At 51.4% G+C, this 18,722-nt stretch overlaps 1 protein-coding gene across 1 annotated transcript in view; it reads left to right on the top strand.

Moving 5' to 3' along the window:
* CLDN16 (claudin 16) overlaps window positions 1-18,722 on the top strand; it is a 61,946-nt gene that overhangs the window by 33,193 nt on the left and 10,031 nt on the right. The window contains exon 2 of the mRNA XM_076056270.1: window positions 2,421-2,523. Within this exon, the coding sequence (XP_075912385.1) occupies window positions 2,421-2,523 (103 nt within the window). The remainder of the gene's footprint in view (window positions 1-2,420; window positions 2,524-18,722) is intronic.

Here is an 18,722-nt window from a genome sequence, read left to right as displayed (position 1 = left end):
TTCCTCATCTCTAGTAGCACCACTGGTGGTGATTCCTCATCTCTAGCACCACCACTGGTGGTGATTCCTCATCTCTAACACCACCACTGGTGGTGATTCCTCATCTCTAGCACCACCACTGGTGGTGATTCCTCATCTCTAGTAGCACCACCACTGGTGGTGATTCCTCATCTCTAGCACCACCACTGGTGGTGATTCCTCATCTCTAGCACCACCACTGGTGGTGATTCCTCATCTCTAGTAGCACCACTGGTGGTGATTCCTCATCTCTAGCACCACCACTGGTGGTGATTCCTCATCTCTAGTAGCACCACCACTGGTGGTGATTCCTCATCTCTAGCACCACCACTGGTGGTGATTCCTCATCTCTAGTAGCACCACCACTGGTGGTGATTCCTCATCTCTAGCACCACCACTGGTGGTGATTCCTCATCTCTAGTAGCACCACCACTGGTGGTGATTCCTCATCTCTAGCACCACCACTGGTGGTGATTCCTCATCTCTAGCACCACCACTGGTGGTGATTCCTCATCTCTAGCACCACCACTGGTGGTGATTCCTCATCTCTAGTAGCACCACCACTGGTGGTGATTCCTCATCTCTAGCACCACCACTGGTGGTGATTCCTCATCTCTAGTAGCACCACCACTGGTGGTGATTCCTCATCTCTAGCACCACCACTGGTGGTGATTCCTCATCTCTAGCACCACCACTGGTGGTGATTCCTCATCTCTAGCACCACCACTGGTGGTGATTCCTCATCTCTAGCACCACCACTGGTGGTGATTCCTCATCTCTAGTAGCACCACCACTGGTGGTGATTCCTCATCTCTAGCACCACCACTGGTGGTGATTCCTCATCTCTAGTAGCACCACCACTGGTGGTGATTCCTCATCTCTAGCACCACCACTGGTGGTGATTCCTCATCTCTAGCACCACCACTGGTGGTGATTCCTCATCTCTAGCACCACCACTGGTGGTGATTCCTCATCTCTAGTAGCACCACCACTGGTGGTGATTCCTCATCTCTAGTAGCACCACTGGTGGTGATTCCTCATCTCTAGCACCACCACTGGTGGTGATTCCTCATCTCTAGCACCACCACTGGTGGTGATTCCTCATCTCTAGTAGCACCACTGGTGGTGATTCCTCATCTCTAGTAGCACCACTGGTGGTGATTCCTCATCTCTAGTAGCACCACTGGTGGTGATTCCTCATCTCTAGTAGCACCACTGGTGGTGATTCCTCATCTCTAGCACCACCACTGGTGGTGATTCCTCATCTCTAGTAGCACCACTGGTGGTGATTCCTCATCTCCAGCAGCAGCTTTGAGCCAAATCGGACACCCATCCTCCCCGCCCCTCTCTCCTTTCACGGCCGCGTTGGTGTGATTTTAAGGGTGGGTGGGTGGGTGGGAGATTGGGTGGGTGGGTGGGTGGTTGAGTGGGTGGGTGGGAGATTGGGTGGGTGGGAGATTGGGTGGGTGGGTGGTTGAGTGGGTGGGTGGGTGGTTGAGTGGGTGGGTGAGTGGGTGGGTGAGTGAGTGGGTGGGTGGGTGGTTGAGTGGGTGGGTGGGTGAGTGGGTGGGTGAGTGGGTGGTTGAGTGGGTGGGTGGGTGAGTGGGTGGGTGAGTGGGTGGGTGAGTGAGTGGGTGGGTGAGTGGGTGGGTGAGTGAGTGGGTGGGTGAGTGGGTGGGTGAGTGGGTGGGTGAGTGAGTGGGTGGGTGGGTGGTTGAGTGGGTGGGTGGGTGAGTGGGTGGGTGAGTGGGTGGTTGAGTGGGTGGGTGGGTGAGTGGGTGGTTGAGTGGGTGGGTGGGTGAGTGGGTGGGTGAGTGGGTGGGTGAGTGAGTGGGTGGGTGAGTGGGTGGGTGAGTGGGTGGGTGAGTGAGTGGGTGGGTGAGTGACAGGGTGAGTATGTGACCGAGTGAGTGACAGGGTGAGTGGGCGAGTGAGTAGGTGGGTGGCTGTCTGGGTGACTGAGTCTCTGCTGTGTCTCCCCGCTGTCCCTGCTGTCTCCCCGCTGTCCCTGCTGTCTCCCCGCTGTCCCTGCTGTCTCCCCGTTGTCCCTGCTGTCTCCCCGCTGTGTCTCCCCGCTGTCTCTGCTGTGTCTCCCCGCTGTCTCTGCTGTGTCTCCCCGCTGTCTCTGCTGTGTCTCCCCGCTGTCTCTGCTGTGTCTCCCCGCTGTCTCTGCTGTGTCTCCCCGCTGTCTCTGCTGTGTCTCCCCGCTGTCTCTGCTGTGTCTCCCCGCTGTCTCTGCTGTGTCTCCCCGCTGTCTCTGCTGTGTCTCCCCGCTGTCTCCCCGCTGTGTCTCCCCGCTGTCTCTGCTGTGTCTCCCCACTGTCTCTGCTGTGTCTCCCCGCTGTCCCCGCTGTCCCTGCCGTGTCCCCGCCGTGTCCCCGCTGTCCCCGCCGTGTGTCCAGGTGAGCCAGAAGTGCCGTGGGCTGTGGTGGGAGTGTGTGACCAACGCCTTCGATGGCATCCGCACCTGTGACCAGTTCGACTCTATACTGGCAGAGCACCCACGTGAGTACACAACCACTACCACAACCACAACAACAACCACCACAACAACCACAACCACCACAACTACAACAACCACAACAACAACAACAACCACCACAACCACCACAACAACCACCACAACAACCACAACCACCACAACTACAACAACTACAACCACCACAACAACTACAACCACCACAGCAACCACAACTACAACAACCACCACAACAACCACCACCACAACAACCACCACCACAACCACCACAACAACAACAAACACCACAACAACCACAACCACCACAACAACCACCAACCACCACAACTACAACCACCACAACTACAACCACCACAACAACCACAACAACCACCACAACAACCACCACAACAACCACAACAACCACCACAACTACAACCACCACAACAACCACAACCACCACAACCACAACAACCACCACCACAACCACCACTACAACCACCACAACAACCACAATCACAATCACCGCAACAACAACCACAACAACAACCACAACAACCACAACAACCACAACAACTACAACCACCACAATTACAACAACTACAACAACCACCACAACCACCACAACAACAACTACAACAACCACCACTCAACCACAACCACCACAACAACCACAACCACCACAACCACCACAACAACTACCACCACAACAACTACAACAGCCACCACCACAACCACAACAACTACAACAACCACAACCACCACAACCACCATAACAACAACCAACACAACAACTACAACAACCACCACCACAACCACCACCACATGAACCACCAAAACAACCACAACAACCACCACAACAACCACAACAACCACAACAACAACCACCACAACAACTACAAAAACCACCACCACAACCACCACAACCACCACCACATGAACCACCAAAACAACCACAACAACCACCACAACGACCACAACAACAACCACCACCACAACAACCACCACCACAACCACCACAACAACTACAACAACCATCACCACCACAACAACCACAACAACCACCACAACAACCACGGCAGCAACTACCACCACAACAACCACCACCACAACAACCACAACAACCACCACCACAACAACAACCACCACAACAACAACCACAACAACCACCACCACAACAACCACCACCACAACAACCACAACAACTACAACAACAACCACAACCACCACAACAACCACAACCACCACAACAACCACCACCACCACAACAACCACCACAACAACAACCACAACCACAACAACCACCACAACAACCACCACCACAACCACCACCACAACAACCACCACCACAACAACCACCACAACCACCACAACCACCACCACAACAACCACCACAACCACCACCACCACAACAACCACAACAACCACCATGGATGTCTCTATGTATCTGTGTGTGTCTGCGTGTAAAAACTTAGCAGTGAAGATCTTGCTGTCTCACACACTCACTGAAGATCTTGCTGTCTCCCACTGTCTCCCACACTCACAGTGAAGATCTTGCTGTCTCCCACACACACAGTGAAGATCTTGCTGTCTCCCACACACACAGTGAAGATCTTGCTGTCTCCCACACTCACAGTGAAGATCTTGCTGTCTCCCACACTCACAGTGAAGATCTTGCTGTCTCCCACACACACAGTGAAGATCTTGCTGTCTCCCACACACACAGTGAAGATCTTGCTGTCTCCCACACTCACAGTGAAGATCTTGCTGTCTCCCACACTCACAGTGAAGATCTTGCTGTCTCCCACACTCACAGTAAAGATCTTGCTGTCTCCCACACACACAGTGAAGATCTTGCTGTCTCCCACACACACAGTGAAGATCTTGCTGTCTCCCACACTCACAGTGAAGATATTGCTGTCTCCCACACAGTGAAGATCTTGCTGTCTCCCACACACAGTGAAGATCTTGCTGTCTCCCACACTCACAGTGAAGATCTTGCTGTCTCCCACACTCACAGTGACGATCTTGCTGTCTCCCACACTCACAGTGAAGATCTTGCTGTCTCCCACACTCACAGTGAAGATCTTGCTGTCTCCCACACTCACAGTGAAGATCTTGCTGTCTCCCACACACAGTGAAGATCTTGCTGTCTCCCACTGTCTCCCACACACACAGTGAAGATCTTGCTGTCTCCCACTGTCTCCCACACACACAGTGAAGATCTTGCTGTCTCCCACTGTCTCCCACACAGTGAAGATCTTGCTGTCTCCCACACTCACAGTGAAGATCTTGCTGTCTCCCACACTCAAAGTGAAGATTTTGCTGTCTCCCACACACACAGTGAAGATCTTGCTGTCTCCCACACACACAGTGAAGATCTTGCTGTCTCCCACACTCACAGTGAAGATATTGCTGTCTCCCACACTCAAAGTGAAGATCTTGCTGTCTCCCACACACACAGTGAAGATCTTGCTGTCTCCCACACTCACAGTGAAGATCTTGCTGTCTCCCACACACAGTGAAGATCTTGCTGTCTCCCACTGTCTCCCACACACACAGTGAAGATCTTGCTGTCTCCCACACACAGTGAAGATCTTGCTGTCTCCCACACTCACAGTGAAGATCTTGCTGTCTCACACTGTCTTCCACACTCACAGTGAAGATCTTGCTGTCTCCCACACTCACAGTGAAGATCTTGCTGTCTCCCACACTCACAGTGAAGATCTTGCTGTCTCCCACACTCACAGTGAAGATCTTGCTGTCTCCCACACTCACAGTGAATATCTTGCTGTCTCCCACACACAGTGAAGATCTTGCTGTCTCCCACACACAGTGAAGATCTTGCTGTCTCCTACTGTCTCCCACACACAGTGAAGATATTGCTGTCTCCCACACTCACAGTGAAGATCTTGCTGTCTCCCACTGTCTCCCACACACACAGTGAAGATCTTGCTGTTTCCCACACACAGTGAAGATCTTGCTGTCTCCCACACTCACAGTGAAGATCTTGCTGTCTCCCTCACTCACAGTGAAGATCTTGCTGTCTCCCACTGTCTCCCACACACACAGTGAAGATCTTGCTGTCTCCCACTGTCTCCCACACACACAGTGAAGATCTTGCTGTCTCCCACTGTCTCCCACACACACAGTGAAGATCTTGCTGTCTCACACTGTTTCCCACACTCTCAGTGAAGATCTTGCTGTCTCCCTCACTCACAGTGAAGATCTTGCTGTCTCCCACACTCACAGTGAAGATCCTGCTGTCTCCCACACTCACAGTGAAGATCTTGCTCTCTCCCACACTCACAGTGAAGATCTTGCTGTCTCCCACACACAGTGAAGATCTTGCTGTCTCCCACACACACAGTGAAGATCTTGCTGTCTCCCACTGTCTCCCTCACACACAGTGAAGATCTTGCTGTCTCCGACACTCACAGTGAAGATCTTGCTGTCTCACACTGTCTTCCACACTCACAGTGAAGATCTTGCTGTCTCCCACACTCACAGTGAAGATCTTGCTGTCTCCCACACTCACAGTGAAGATCTTGCTGTCTCCCACACTCACAGTGAATATCTTGCTGTCTCCCACACACAGTGAAGATCTTGCTGTCTCCCACTGTCTCCCACACACACAGTGAAGATCTTGCTGTCTCCCACTGTCTCCCACACACAGTGAAGATCTTGCTGTCTCCCACACTCACAGTGAAGATCTTGCTGTCTCCCACACACAGTGAAGATCTTGCTGTCTCCCACTGTCTCCCACACACACAGTGAAGATCTTGCTGTCTCCCACACACAGTGAAGATCTTGCTGTCTCCCACACTCACAGTGAAGATCTTGCTGTCTCCCTCACTCACAGTGAAGATCTTGCTGTCTCCCACTGTCTCCCCCACACACAGTGAAGATCTTGCTGTCTCCCACTGTCTCCCACACACACAGTGAAGATCTTGCTGTCTCACACTGTCTCCCACACACACAGTGAAGATCTTGCTGTCTCACACTGTTTCCCACACTCACAGTGAAGATCTTGCTGTCTCCCTCACCCACAGTGAAGATCTTGCTGTCTCCCACACTCACAGTGAAGATCCTGCTGTCTCCCACACTCACAGTGAAGATCTTGCTCTCTCCCACACTCAGTGAAGATCTTGCTGTCTCCCACACACAGTGAAGATCTTGCTGTCTCCCACTGTCTCCCACACACACAGTGAAGATCTTGCTGTCTCCCACTGCCCCCCACACACAGTGAAGATCTTGCTGTCTCCCACACTCACAGTGAAGATCTTGCTGTCTCCCACACACAGTGAAGATCTTGCTGTCTCCCACTGTCTCCCACACACACAGTGAAGATCTTGCTGTCTCCCACTGTCTCCCACACACACAGTGAAGATCTTGCTGTCTCCCACTGTCTCCCACACACAGTGAAGATCTTGCTGTCTCCCACACTCACAGTGAAGATCTTGCTGTCTCCCACACTCAAAGTGAAGATTTTGCTGTCTCCCATACACACAGTGAAGATCTTGCTGTCTCCCACACACACAGTGAAGATCTTGCTGTCTCCCACACTCACAGTGAAGATATTGCTGTCACCCACACTCAAAGTGAAGATCTTGCTGTCTCCCACACACACAGTGAAGATCTTGCTGTCTCCCACACTCACAGTGAAGATCTTGCTGTCTCCCACACACAGTGAAGATCTTGCTGTCTCCCACTGTCTCCCACACACACAGTGAAGATCTTGCTGTCTCCCACACACAGTGAAGATCTTGCTGTCTCCCACACTCACAGTGAAGATGTTGCTGTCTCACACTGTCTTCCACACTCACAGTGAAGATCTTGCTGTCTCCCACACTCACAGTGAAGATCTTGCTGTCTCCCACACTCACAGTGAAGATCTTGCTGTCTCCCACACTCACAGTGAAGATCTTGCTGTCTCCCACACTCACAGTGAATATCTTGCTGTCTCCCACACACAGTGAAGATCTTGCTGTCTCCCACACACAGTGAAGATCTTGCTGTCTCCCACTGTCTCCCACACACAGTGAAGATATTGCTGTCTCCCACACTCACAGTGAAGATCTTGCTGTCTCCCACTGTCTCCCACACACACAGTGAAGATCTTGCTGTCTCCCACACACAGTGAAGATCTTGCTGTCTCCCACACTCACAGTGAAGATCTTGCTGTCTCCCTCACTCACAGTGAAGATCTTGCTGTCTCCCACTGTCTCCCACACACACAGTGAAGATCTTGCTGTCTCCCACTGTCTCCCACACACACAGTGAAGATCTTGCTGTCTCCCACTGTCTCCCACACACACAGTGAAGATCTTGCTGTCTCACACTGTTTCCCACACTCTCAGTGAAGATCTTGCTGTCTCCCTCACTCACAGTGAAGATCTTGCTGTCTCCCACACTCACAGTGAAGATCCTGCTGTCTCCCACACTCACAGTGAAGATCTTGCTCTCTCCCACACTCACAGTGAAGATCTTGCTGTCTCCCACACACAGTGAAGATCTTGCTGTCTCCCACACACACAGTGAAGATCTTGCTGTCTCCCACTGTCTCCCTCACACACAGTGAAGATCTTGCTGTCTCCCACACTCACAGTGAAGATCTTGCTGTCTCACACTGTCTTCCACACTCACAGTGAAGATCTTGCTGTCTCCCACACTCACAGTGAAGATCTTGCTGTCTCCCACACTCACAGTGAATATCTTGCTGTCTCCCACACACAGTGAAGATCTTGCTGTCTCCCACTGTCTCCCACACACACAGTGAAGATCTTGCTGTCTCCCACTGTCTCCCACACACAGTGAAGATCTTGCTGTCTCCCACACTCACAGTGAAGATCTTGCTGTCTCCCACACACAGTGAAGATCTTGCTGTCTCCCACTGTCTCCCACACACACAGTGAAGATCTTGCTGTCTCCCACACACAGTGAAGATCTTGCTGTCTCCCACACTCACAGTGAAGATCTTGCTGTCTCCCTCACTCACAGTGAAGATCTTGCTGTCTCCCACTGTCTCCCACACACACAGTGAAGATCTTGCTGTCTCCCACTGTCTCCCACACACACAGTGAAGATCTTGCTGTCTCCCACTGTCTCCCACACACACAGTGAAGATCTTGCTGTCTCACACTGTTTCCCACACTCACAGTGAAGATCTTGCTGTCTCCCTCACTCACAGTGAAGATCTTGCTGTCTCCCACACTCACAGTGAAGATCCTGCTGTCTCCCACACTCACAGTGAAGATCTTGCTCTCTCCCACACTCAGTGAAGATCTTGCTGTCTCCCACACACAGTGAAGATCTTGCTGTCTCCCACTGTCTCCCACACACACACAGTGAAGATCTTGCTGTCTCCCACTGCCCCCCACACACAGTGAAGATCTTGCTGTCTCCCACACTCACAGTGAAGATCTTGCTGTCTCCCACACACAGTGAAGATCTTGCTGTCTCCCACTGTCTCCCACACACAGTGAAGATCTTGCTGTCTCCCACACTCACAGTGAAGATCTTGCTGTCTCCCACACTCACAGTGAAGATCTTGCTGTCTCCCACACTCACAGTGAAGATCTTGCTGTCTCCCACACTCACAGTGAAGATCTTGCTGTCTCCGACACACAGTGAAGATCTTGCTGTCTCCCACTGTCTCCCGCACACAGTGAAGATCTTGCTGTCTCCCACTGTCTCCCACACACAGTGAAGATCTTGCTGTCTCCCACTCTCACAGTGAAGATCTTGCTGTCTCCCACACTCACAGTAAAGATCTTGCTGTCTCCCACACACACAGTGAAGATCTTGCTGTCTCCCACACTCAGTGAAGATCTTGCTGTCTCCCACACACAGTGAAGATCTTGCTGTCTCCCACTGTCTCCCACACACAGTGAAGATCTTGCTGTCTCCCACACTCACAGTGAAGATCTTGCTGTCTCCCACACTCACAGTGAAGATCTTGCTGTCTCCCACACTCACAGTGAAGATCTTGCTGTCTCCCACACTCACAGTGAAGATCTTGCTGTCTCCCACACACAGTGAAGATCTTGCTGTCTCCCACTGTCTCCCACACACACAGTGAAGATCTTGCTGTCTCCCACTGTCTCCCACACACAGTGAAGATCTTGCTGTCTCCCACACTCACAGTGAAGATCTTGCTGTCTTCCACACTCAAAGTGAAGATCTTGCTGTCTCCCACACACACAGTGAAGATCTTGCTGTCTCCCACACACAGTGAAGATCTTGCTGTCTCCCACACACAGTGAAGATATTGCTGTCTCCCACTGTCTCCCACACAGTGAAGATCTTGCTGTCTCCCACACTCACAGTGAAGATCTTGCTGTCTCCCACTGTCTCCCACACACACAGTGAAGATCTTGCTGTCTCACACTGTTTCCCACACTCACAGTGAAGATCTTGCTGTCTCCCTCACTCACAGTGAAGATCCTGCTGTCTCCCACACTCACAGTGAAGATCTTGCTCTCTCCCACACTCACAGTGAAGATCTTGCTGTCTCCCACACACAGTGAAGATCTTGCTGTCTCCCACTGTCTCCCACACACACAGTGAAGATCTTGCTGTCTCCCACTGCCCCCCACACACAGTGAAGATCTTGCTGTCTCCCACACTCACAGTGAAGATCTTGCTGTCTCCCACACACAGTGAAGATCTTGCTGTCTCCCACTGTCTCCCACACACAGTGAAGATCTTGCTGTCTCCCACACTCACAGTGAAGATCTTGCTGTCTCCCACACTCACAGTGAAGATCTTGCTGTCTCCCACACTCACAGTGAAGATCTTGCTGTCTCCCACACTCACAGTGAAGATCTTGCTGTCTCCCACACACAGTGAAGATCTTGCTGTCTCCCACTGTCTCCCACACACAGTGAAGATCTTGCTGTCTCCCACTGTCTCCCACACACAGTGAAGATCTTGCTGTCTCCCACACTCACAGTGAAGATCTTGCTGTCTCCCACACACACAGTGAAGATCTTGCTGTCTCCCACACTCACAGTGAAGATCTTGCTGTCTCCCACACACAGTGAAGATCTTGCTGTCTCCCACACTCACAGTGAAGATCTTGCTGTCTCCCACACTCACAGTGAAGATCTTGCTGTCTCCCACACTCACAGTGAAGATCTTTCTGTCTCCCACACACAGTGAAGATCTTGCTGTCTCCCACTGTCTCCCACGCACACAGTGAAGATCTTGCTGTCTCCCACTGTCTCCCACACACAGTGAAGATCTTGCTGTCTCCCACACTCACAGTGAAGATCTTGCTGTCTCCCATACTCACAGTGAAGATCTTGCTGTCTCCCACACTCACAGTGAAGATCTTGCTGTCTCCCACACTCACAGTGAAGATCTTGCTGTCTCCCACACACAGTGAAGATCTTGCTGTCTCCCACTGTCTCCCACACACACAGTGAAGATCTTGCTGTCTCCCACTGTCTCCCACACTCACAGTGAAGATCTTGCTGTCTCCCACACACACAGTGAAGATCTTGCTGTCTCCCACACTCACAGTGAAGATCTTGCTGTCTCCCACACACAGTGAAGATCTTGCTGTCTCCCACACTCACAGTGAAGATCTTGCTGTCTCCCACACTCACAGTGAAGATCTTGCTGTCTCCCACACTCACAGTGAAGATCTTGCTGTCTCCCACACTCACAGTGAAGATCTTTCTGTCTCCCACACACAGTGAAGATCTTGCTGTCTCCCACTGTCTCCCACGCACACAGTGAAGATCTTGCTGTCTCCCACTGTCTCCCACACACACAGTGAAGATCTTGCTGTCTCCCACTGTCTCCCACACACACAGTGAAGATCTTGCTGTCTCACACTGTTTCCCACACTCACAGTGAAGATCTTGCTGTCTCCCTCACTCACAGTGAAGATCTTGCTGTCTCCCACACTCACAGTGAAGATCCTGCTGTCTCCCACACTCACAGTGAAGATCTTGCTCTCTCCCACACTCAGTGAAGATCTTGCTGTCTCCCACACACAGTGAAGATCTTGCTGTCTCCCACTGTCTCCCACACACACACAGTGAAGATCTTGCTGTCTCCCACTGCCCCCCACACACAGTGAAGATCTTGCTGTCTCCCACACTCACAGTGAAGATCTTGCTGTCTCCCACACACAGTGAAGATCTTGCTGTCTCCCACTGTCTCCCACACACAGTGAAGATCTTGCTGTCTCCCACACACAGTGAAGATCTTGCTGTCTCCCACACTCACAGTGAAGATCTTGCTGTCTCCCTCACTCACAGTGAAGATCTTGCTGTCTCCCACTGTCTCCCACACACACAGTGAAGATCTTGCTGTCTCCCACTGTCTCCCACACACACAGTGAAGATCTTGCTGTCTCCCACTGTCTCCCACACACACAGTGAAGATCTTGCTGTCTCACACTGTTTCCCACACTCACAGTGAAGATCTTGCTGTCTCCCTCACTCACAGTGAAGATCTTGCTGTCTCCCACACTCACAGTGAAGATCCTGCTGTCTCCCACACTCACAGTGAAGATCTTGCTCTCTCCCACACTCAGTGAAGATCTTGCTGTCTCCCACACACAGTGAAGATCTTGCTGTCTCCCACTGTCTCCCACACACACACAGTGAAGATCTTGCTGTCTCCCACTGCCCCCCACACACAGTGAAGATCTTGCTGTCTCCCACACTCACAGTGAAGATCTTGCTGTCTCCCACACACAGTGAAGATCTTGCTGTCTCCCACTGTCTCCCACACACAGTGAAGATCTTGCTGTCTCCCACACTCACAGTGAAGATCTTGCTGTCTCCCACACTCACAGTGAAGATCTTGCTGTCTCCCACACTCACAGTGAAGATCTTGCTGTCTCCCACACTCACAGTGAAGATCTTGCTGTCTCCGACACACAGTGAAGATCTTGCTGTCTCCCACTGTCTCCCGCACACAGTGAAGATCTTGCTGTCTCCCACTGTCTCCCACACACAGTGAAGATCTTGCTGTCTCCCACTCTCACAGTGAAGATCTTGCTGTCTCCCACACTCACAGTAAAGATCTTGCTGTCTCCCACACACACAGTGAAGATCTTGCTGTCTCCCACACTCAGTGAAGATCTTGCTGTCTCCCACACACAGTGAAGATCTTGCTGTCTCCCACTGTCTCCCACACACAGTGAAGATCTTGCTGTCTCCCACACTCACAGTGAAGATCTTGCTGTCTCCCACACTCACAGTGAAGATCTTGCTGTCTCCCACACTCACAGTGAAGATCTTGCTGTCTCCCACACTCACAGTGAAGATCTTGCTGTCTCCCACACACAGTGAAGATCTTGCTGTCTCCCACTGTCTCCCACACACACAGTGAAGATCTTGCTGTCTCCCACTGTCTCCCACACACAGTGAAGATCTTGCTGTCTCCCACACTCACAGTGAAGATCTTGCTGTCTTCCACACTCAAAGTGAAGATCTTGCTGTCTCCCACACACACAGTGAAGATCTTGCTGTCTCCCACACACAGTGAAGATCTTGCTGTCTCCCACACACAGTGAAGATATTGCTGTCTCCCACTGTCTCCCACACAGTGAAGATCTTGCTGTCTCCCACACTCACAGTGAAGATCTTGCTGTCTCCCACTGTCTCCCACACACACAGTGAAGATCTTGCTGTCTCACACTGTTTCCCACACTCACAGTGAAGATCTTGCTGTCTCCCTCACTCACAGTGAAGATCCTGCTGTCTCCCACACTCACAGTGAAGATCTTGCTCTCTCCCACACTCACAGTGAAGATCTTGCTGTCTCCCACACACAGTGAAGATCTTGCTGTCTCCCACTGTCTCCCACACACACAGTGAAGATCTTGCTGTCTCCCACTGCCCCCCACACACAGTGAAGATCTTGCTGTCTCCCACACTCACAGTGAAGATCTTGCTGTCTCCCACACACAGTGAAGATCTTGCTGTCTCCCACTGTCTCCCACACACAGTGAAGATCTTGCTGTCTCCCACACTCACAGTGAAGATCTTGCTGTCTCCCACACTCACAGTGAAGATCTTGCTGTCTCCCACACTCACAGTGAAGATCTTGCTGTCTCCCACACTCACAGTGAAGATCTTGCTGTCTCCCACACACAGTGAAGATCTTGCTGTCTCCCACTGTCTCCCACACACAGTGAAGATCTTGCTGTCTCCCACTGTCTCCCACACACAGTGAAGATCTTGCTGTCTCCCACACTCACAGTGAAGATCTTGCTGTCTCCCACACACACAGTGAAGATCTTGCTGTCTCCCACACTCACAGTGAAGATCTTGCTGTCTCCCACACACAGTGAAGATCTTGCTGTCTCCCACACTCACAGTGAAGATCTTGCTGTCTCCCACACTCACAGTGAAGATCTTGCTGTCTCCCACACTCACAGTGAAGATCTTTCTGTCTCCCACACACAGTGAAGATCTTGCTGTCTCCCACTGTCTCCCACGCACACAGTGAAGATCTTGCTGTCTCCCACTGTCTCCCACACACAGTGAAGATCTTGCTGTCTCCCACACTCACAGTGAAGATCTTGCTGTCTCCCATACTCACAGTGAAGATCTTGCTGTCTCCCACACTCACAGTGAAGATCTTGCTGTCTCCCACACTCACAGTGAAGATCTTGCTGTCTCCCACACACAGTGAAGATCTTGCTGTCTCCCACTGTCTCCCACACACACAGTGAAGATCTTGCTGTCTCCCACTGTCTCCCACACTCACAGTGAAGATCTTGCTGTCTCCCACACACACAGTGAAGATCTTGCTGTCTCCCACACTCACAGTGAAGATCTTGCTGTCTCCCACACACAGTGAAGATCTTGCTGTCTCCCACACTCACAGTGAAGATCTTGCTGTCTCCCACACTCACAGTGAAGATCTTGCTGTCTCCCACACTCACAGTGAAGATCTTGCTGTCTCCCACACTCACAGTGAAGATCTTTCTGTCTCCCACACACAGTGAAGATCTTGCTGTCTCCCACTGTCTCCCACGCACACAGTGAAGATCTTGCTGTCTCCCACTGTCTCCCACACACAGTGAAGATCTTGCTGTCTCCCACACTCACAGTGAAGATCTTGCTGTCTCCCATACTCACAGTGAAGATCTTGCTGTCTCCCACACTCACAGTGAAGATCTTGCTGTCTCCCACACTCACAGTGAAGATCTTGCTGTCTCCCACACACAGTGAAGATCTTGCTGTCTCCCACTGTCTCCCACACACACAGTGAAGATCTTGCTGTCTCCCACTGTCTCCCACACACAGTGAAGATCTTGCTGTCTCCCACACTCACAGTGAAGATCTTGCTGTCTCCCACACTCAAAGTGAAGATCTTGCTGTCTCCCACACTCACAGTGAAGATCTTGCTGTCTCCCACACACGCAGTGAAGATCTTGCTGTCTCCCACACTCACAGTGAAGATCTTGCTGTCTCCCACACTCAAAGTGAAGATCTTGCTGTCTCCCACACACAGTGAAGATCTTGCTGTCTCCCACACACAGTGAAGATCTTGCTGTCTCCCACACACAGTGAAGATCTTGCTGTCTCCCACTGTCTCCCACACACAGTGAAGATCTTGCTGTCTCCCACACTCACAGTGAAGATCTTGCTGTCTCCCACACTCACAGTGAAGATCTTGCTGTCTCCCACACTCACAGTGAAGATCTTGCTGTCTCCCACACTCACAGTGAAGATCTTGCTGTCTCCCACACACAGTGAAGATTTTGCTGTCTCCCACTGTCTCCCACACACACAGTGAAGATCTTGCTGTCTCCCACTGTCTCCCACACACAGTGAAGATCTTGCTGTCTCCCACTCTCACAGTGAAGATCTTGCTGTCTCCCACACTCACAGTGAAGATCTTGCTGTCTCCCACACACACAGTGAAGATCTTGCTGTCTCCCACACTCACAGTGAATATCTTGCTGTCTCCCACACACAGTGAAGATCTTGCTGTCTCCCACTGTCTCCCACACACAGTGAAGATCTTGCTGTCTCCCACACTCACAGTGAAGATCTTGCTGTCTCCCACACTCACAGTGAAGATCTTGCTGTCTCCCACACTCACAGTGAAGATCTTGCTGTCTCCCACACTCACAGTGAAGATCTTGCTGTCTCCCACACACAGTGAAGATCTTGCTGTCTCCCACACACACAGTGAAGATCTTGCTGTCTCCCACTGTCTCCCACACACAGTGAAGATCTTGCTGTCTCCCACACTCACAGTGAAGATCTTGCTGTCTCCCACACTCAAAGTGAAGATCTTGCTGTCTCCCACACACACAGTGAAGATCTTGCTGTCTCCCACACACAGTGAAGATTTTGCTGTCCCACACACAGTGAAGATCTTGCTGTCTCCCACTGTCTCCCACACACAGTGAAGATCTTGCTGTCTCCCACACTCACAGTGAAGATCTTGCTGTCTCCCACACTCACAGTGAAGATCTTGCTGTCTCCCACACTCACAGTGAAGATCTTGCTGTCTCCCACACTCACAGTGAAGATCTTGCTGTCTCCCACACACAGTGAAGATCTTGCTGTCTCCCACTGTCTCCCACACACACAGTGAAGATCTTGCTGTCTCCCACTGTCTCCCACACACAGTGAAGATCTTGCTGTCTCCCACTCTCACAGTGAAGATCTTGCTGTCTCCCACACTCACAGTGAAGATCTTGCTGTCTCCCACACACACAGTGAAGATCTTGCTGTCCCCCACACACACAGTGAAGATCTTGCTGTCTCACACACACACAGTGAAGATCTTGCTGTCTCCCACACACAGTGAAGATCTTGCTGTCTCCCACACACACAGTGAAGATCTTGCTGTCTCCCACTGTCTCCCACACACAGTGAAGATCTTGCTGTCTCCCACTCTCCCACACACACAGTGAAGATCTTGCTGTCTCCCACACTCACAGTGAAGATCTTGCTGTCTCCCACACTCACAGTGAAGATCTTGCTGTCTCCCACACACAGTGAAGATCTTGCTGTCTCCCACTGTCTCCCACACACACAGTGAAGATCTTGCTGTCTCCCACTGTCTCCCACACACAGTGAAGATCTTGCTGTCTCCCACACTCACAGTGAAGATCTTGCTGTCTCCCACACTCAAAGTGAAGATCTTGCTGTCTCCCACACACACAGTGAAGATCTTGCTGTCTCCCACACACAGTGAAGATCTTGCTGTCTCCCACACACAGTGAAGATCTTGCTGTCTCCCACTGTCTCCCACACACAGTGAAGATCTTGCTGTCTCCCACACTCACAGTGAAGATCTTGCTGTCTCCCACACTCACAGTGAAGATCTTGCTGTCTCCCACACTCACAGTGACGATCTTGCTGTCTCCCACACTCACAGTGAAGATCTTGCTGTCTCCCACACACAGTGAAGATCTTGCTGTCTCCCACTGTCTCCCACACACACAGTGAAGATCTTGCTGTCTCCCACTGTCTCCCACACACAGTGAAGATCTTGCTGTCTCCCACTCTCACAGTGACGATCTTGCTGTCTCCCACACTCACAGTGAAGATCTTGCTGTCTCCCACACACACAGTGAAGATCTTGCTGTCTCCCACACACACAGTGAAGATCTTGCTGTCTCACACACACACAGTGAAGATCTTGCTGTCTCCCACACACAGTGAAGATCTTGCTGTCTCCCACACACACAGTGAAGATCTTGCTGTCTCCCACTGTCTCCCACACACAGTGAAGATCTTGCTGTCTCCCACTCTCCCACACACACAGTGAAGATCTTGCTGTCTCCCACACTCACAGTGAAGATCTTGCTGTCTCCCACACTCACAGTGAAGATCTTGCTGTCTCCCACACACATTGAAGATCTTGCTGTCTCCCACTGTCTCCCACACACACAGTGAAGATCTTGCTGTCTCCCACTGTCTCCCACACACAGTGAAGATCTTGCTGTCTCCCACACTCACAGTGAAGATCTTGCTGTCTCCCACACTCAAAGTGAAGATCTTGCTGTCTCCCACACACACAGTGAAGATCTTGCTGTCTCCCACACACAGTGAAGATCTTGCTGTCTCCCACACACAGTGAAGATCTTGCTGTCTCCCACTGTCTCCCACACACAGTGAAGATCTTGCTGTCTCCCACACTCACAGTGAAGATCTTGCTGTCTCCCACACTCACAGTGAAGATCTTGCTGTCTCCCACACTCACAGTGAAGATCTTGCTGTCTCCCACACTCACAGTGAAGATCTTGCTGTCTCCCACACACAGTGAAGATCTTGCTGTCTCCCACTGTCTCCCACACACAGTGAAGATCTTGCTGTCTCCCACTGTCTCCCACACACAGTGAAGATCTTGCTGTCTCCCACACTCACAGTGAAGATCTTGCTGTCTCCCACACACACAGTGAAGATCTTGCTGTCTCCCACACTCACAGTGAAGATCTTGCTGTCTCCCACACTCAAAGTGAAGATCTTGCTGTCTCCCACACACACAGTGAAGATCTTGCTGTCTCCCACACACAGTGAAGATCTTGCTGTCTCCCACACTCAAAGTGAAGATCTTGCTGTCTCCCACACACACAGTGAAGATCTTGCTGTCTCCCACACACAGTGAAGATCTTGCTGTCTCCCACACACAGTGAAGATCTTGCTGTCTCCCACTGTCTCCCACACACAGTGAAGATCTTGCTGTCTCCCACACTCACAGTGAAGATCTTGCTGTCTCCCACACTCACAGTGAAGATCTTGCTGTCTCCCACACTCACAGTGACGATCTTGCTGTCTCCCACACTCACAGTGAAGATCTTGCTGTCTCCCACACACAGTGAAGATCTTGCTGTCTCCCACTGTCTCCCACACACACAGTGAAGATCTTGCTGTCTCCCACTGTCTCCCACACACAGTGAAGATCTTGCTGTCTCCCACTCTCACAGTGACGATCTTGCTGTCTCCCACACTCACAGTGAAGATCTTGCTGTCTCCCACACACACAGTGAAGATCTTGCTGTCTCCCACACACACAGTGAAGATCTTGCTGTCTCACACACACACAGTGAAGATCTTGCTGTCTCCCACACACAGTGAAGATCTTGCTGTCTCCCACACACACAGTGAAGATCTTGCTGTCTCCCACTGTCTCCCACACACAGTGAAGATCTTGCTGTCTCCCACTCTCCCACACACACAGTGAAGATCTTGCTGTCTCCCACACTCACAGTGAAGATCTTGCTGTCTCCCACACTCACAGTGAAGATCTT

The sequence above is a fragment of the Petromyzon marinus genome, chromosome 75 (assembly GCF_048934315.1).
Source record: "Petromyzon marinus isolate PM22_M1 ecotype Great Lakes invasive population chromosome 75, UKy_Petmar_22M1.pri1.0, whole genome shotgun sequence".
Classification (NCBI taxonomy): Eukaryota; Metazoa; Chordata; class Hyperoartia; order Petromyzontiformes; family Petromyzontidae; genus Petromyzon; species Petromyzon marinus.
This window is presented reverse-complemented; position numbering and strand designations above follow the sequence as displayed.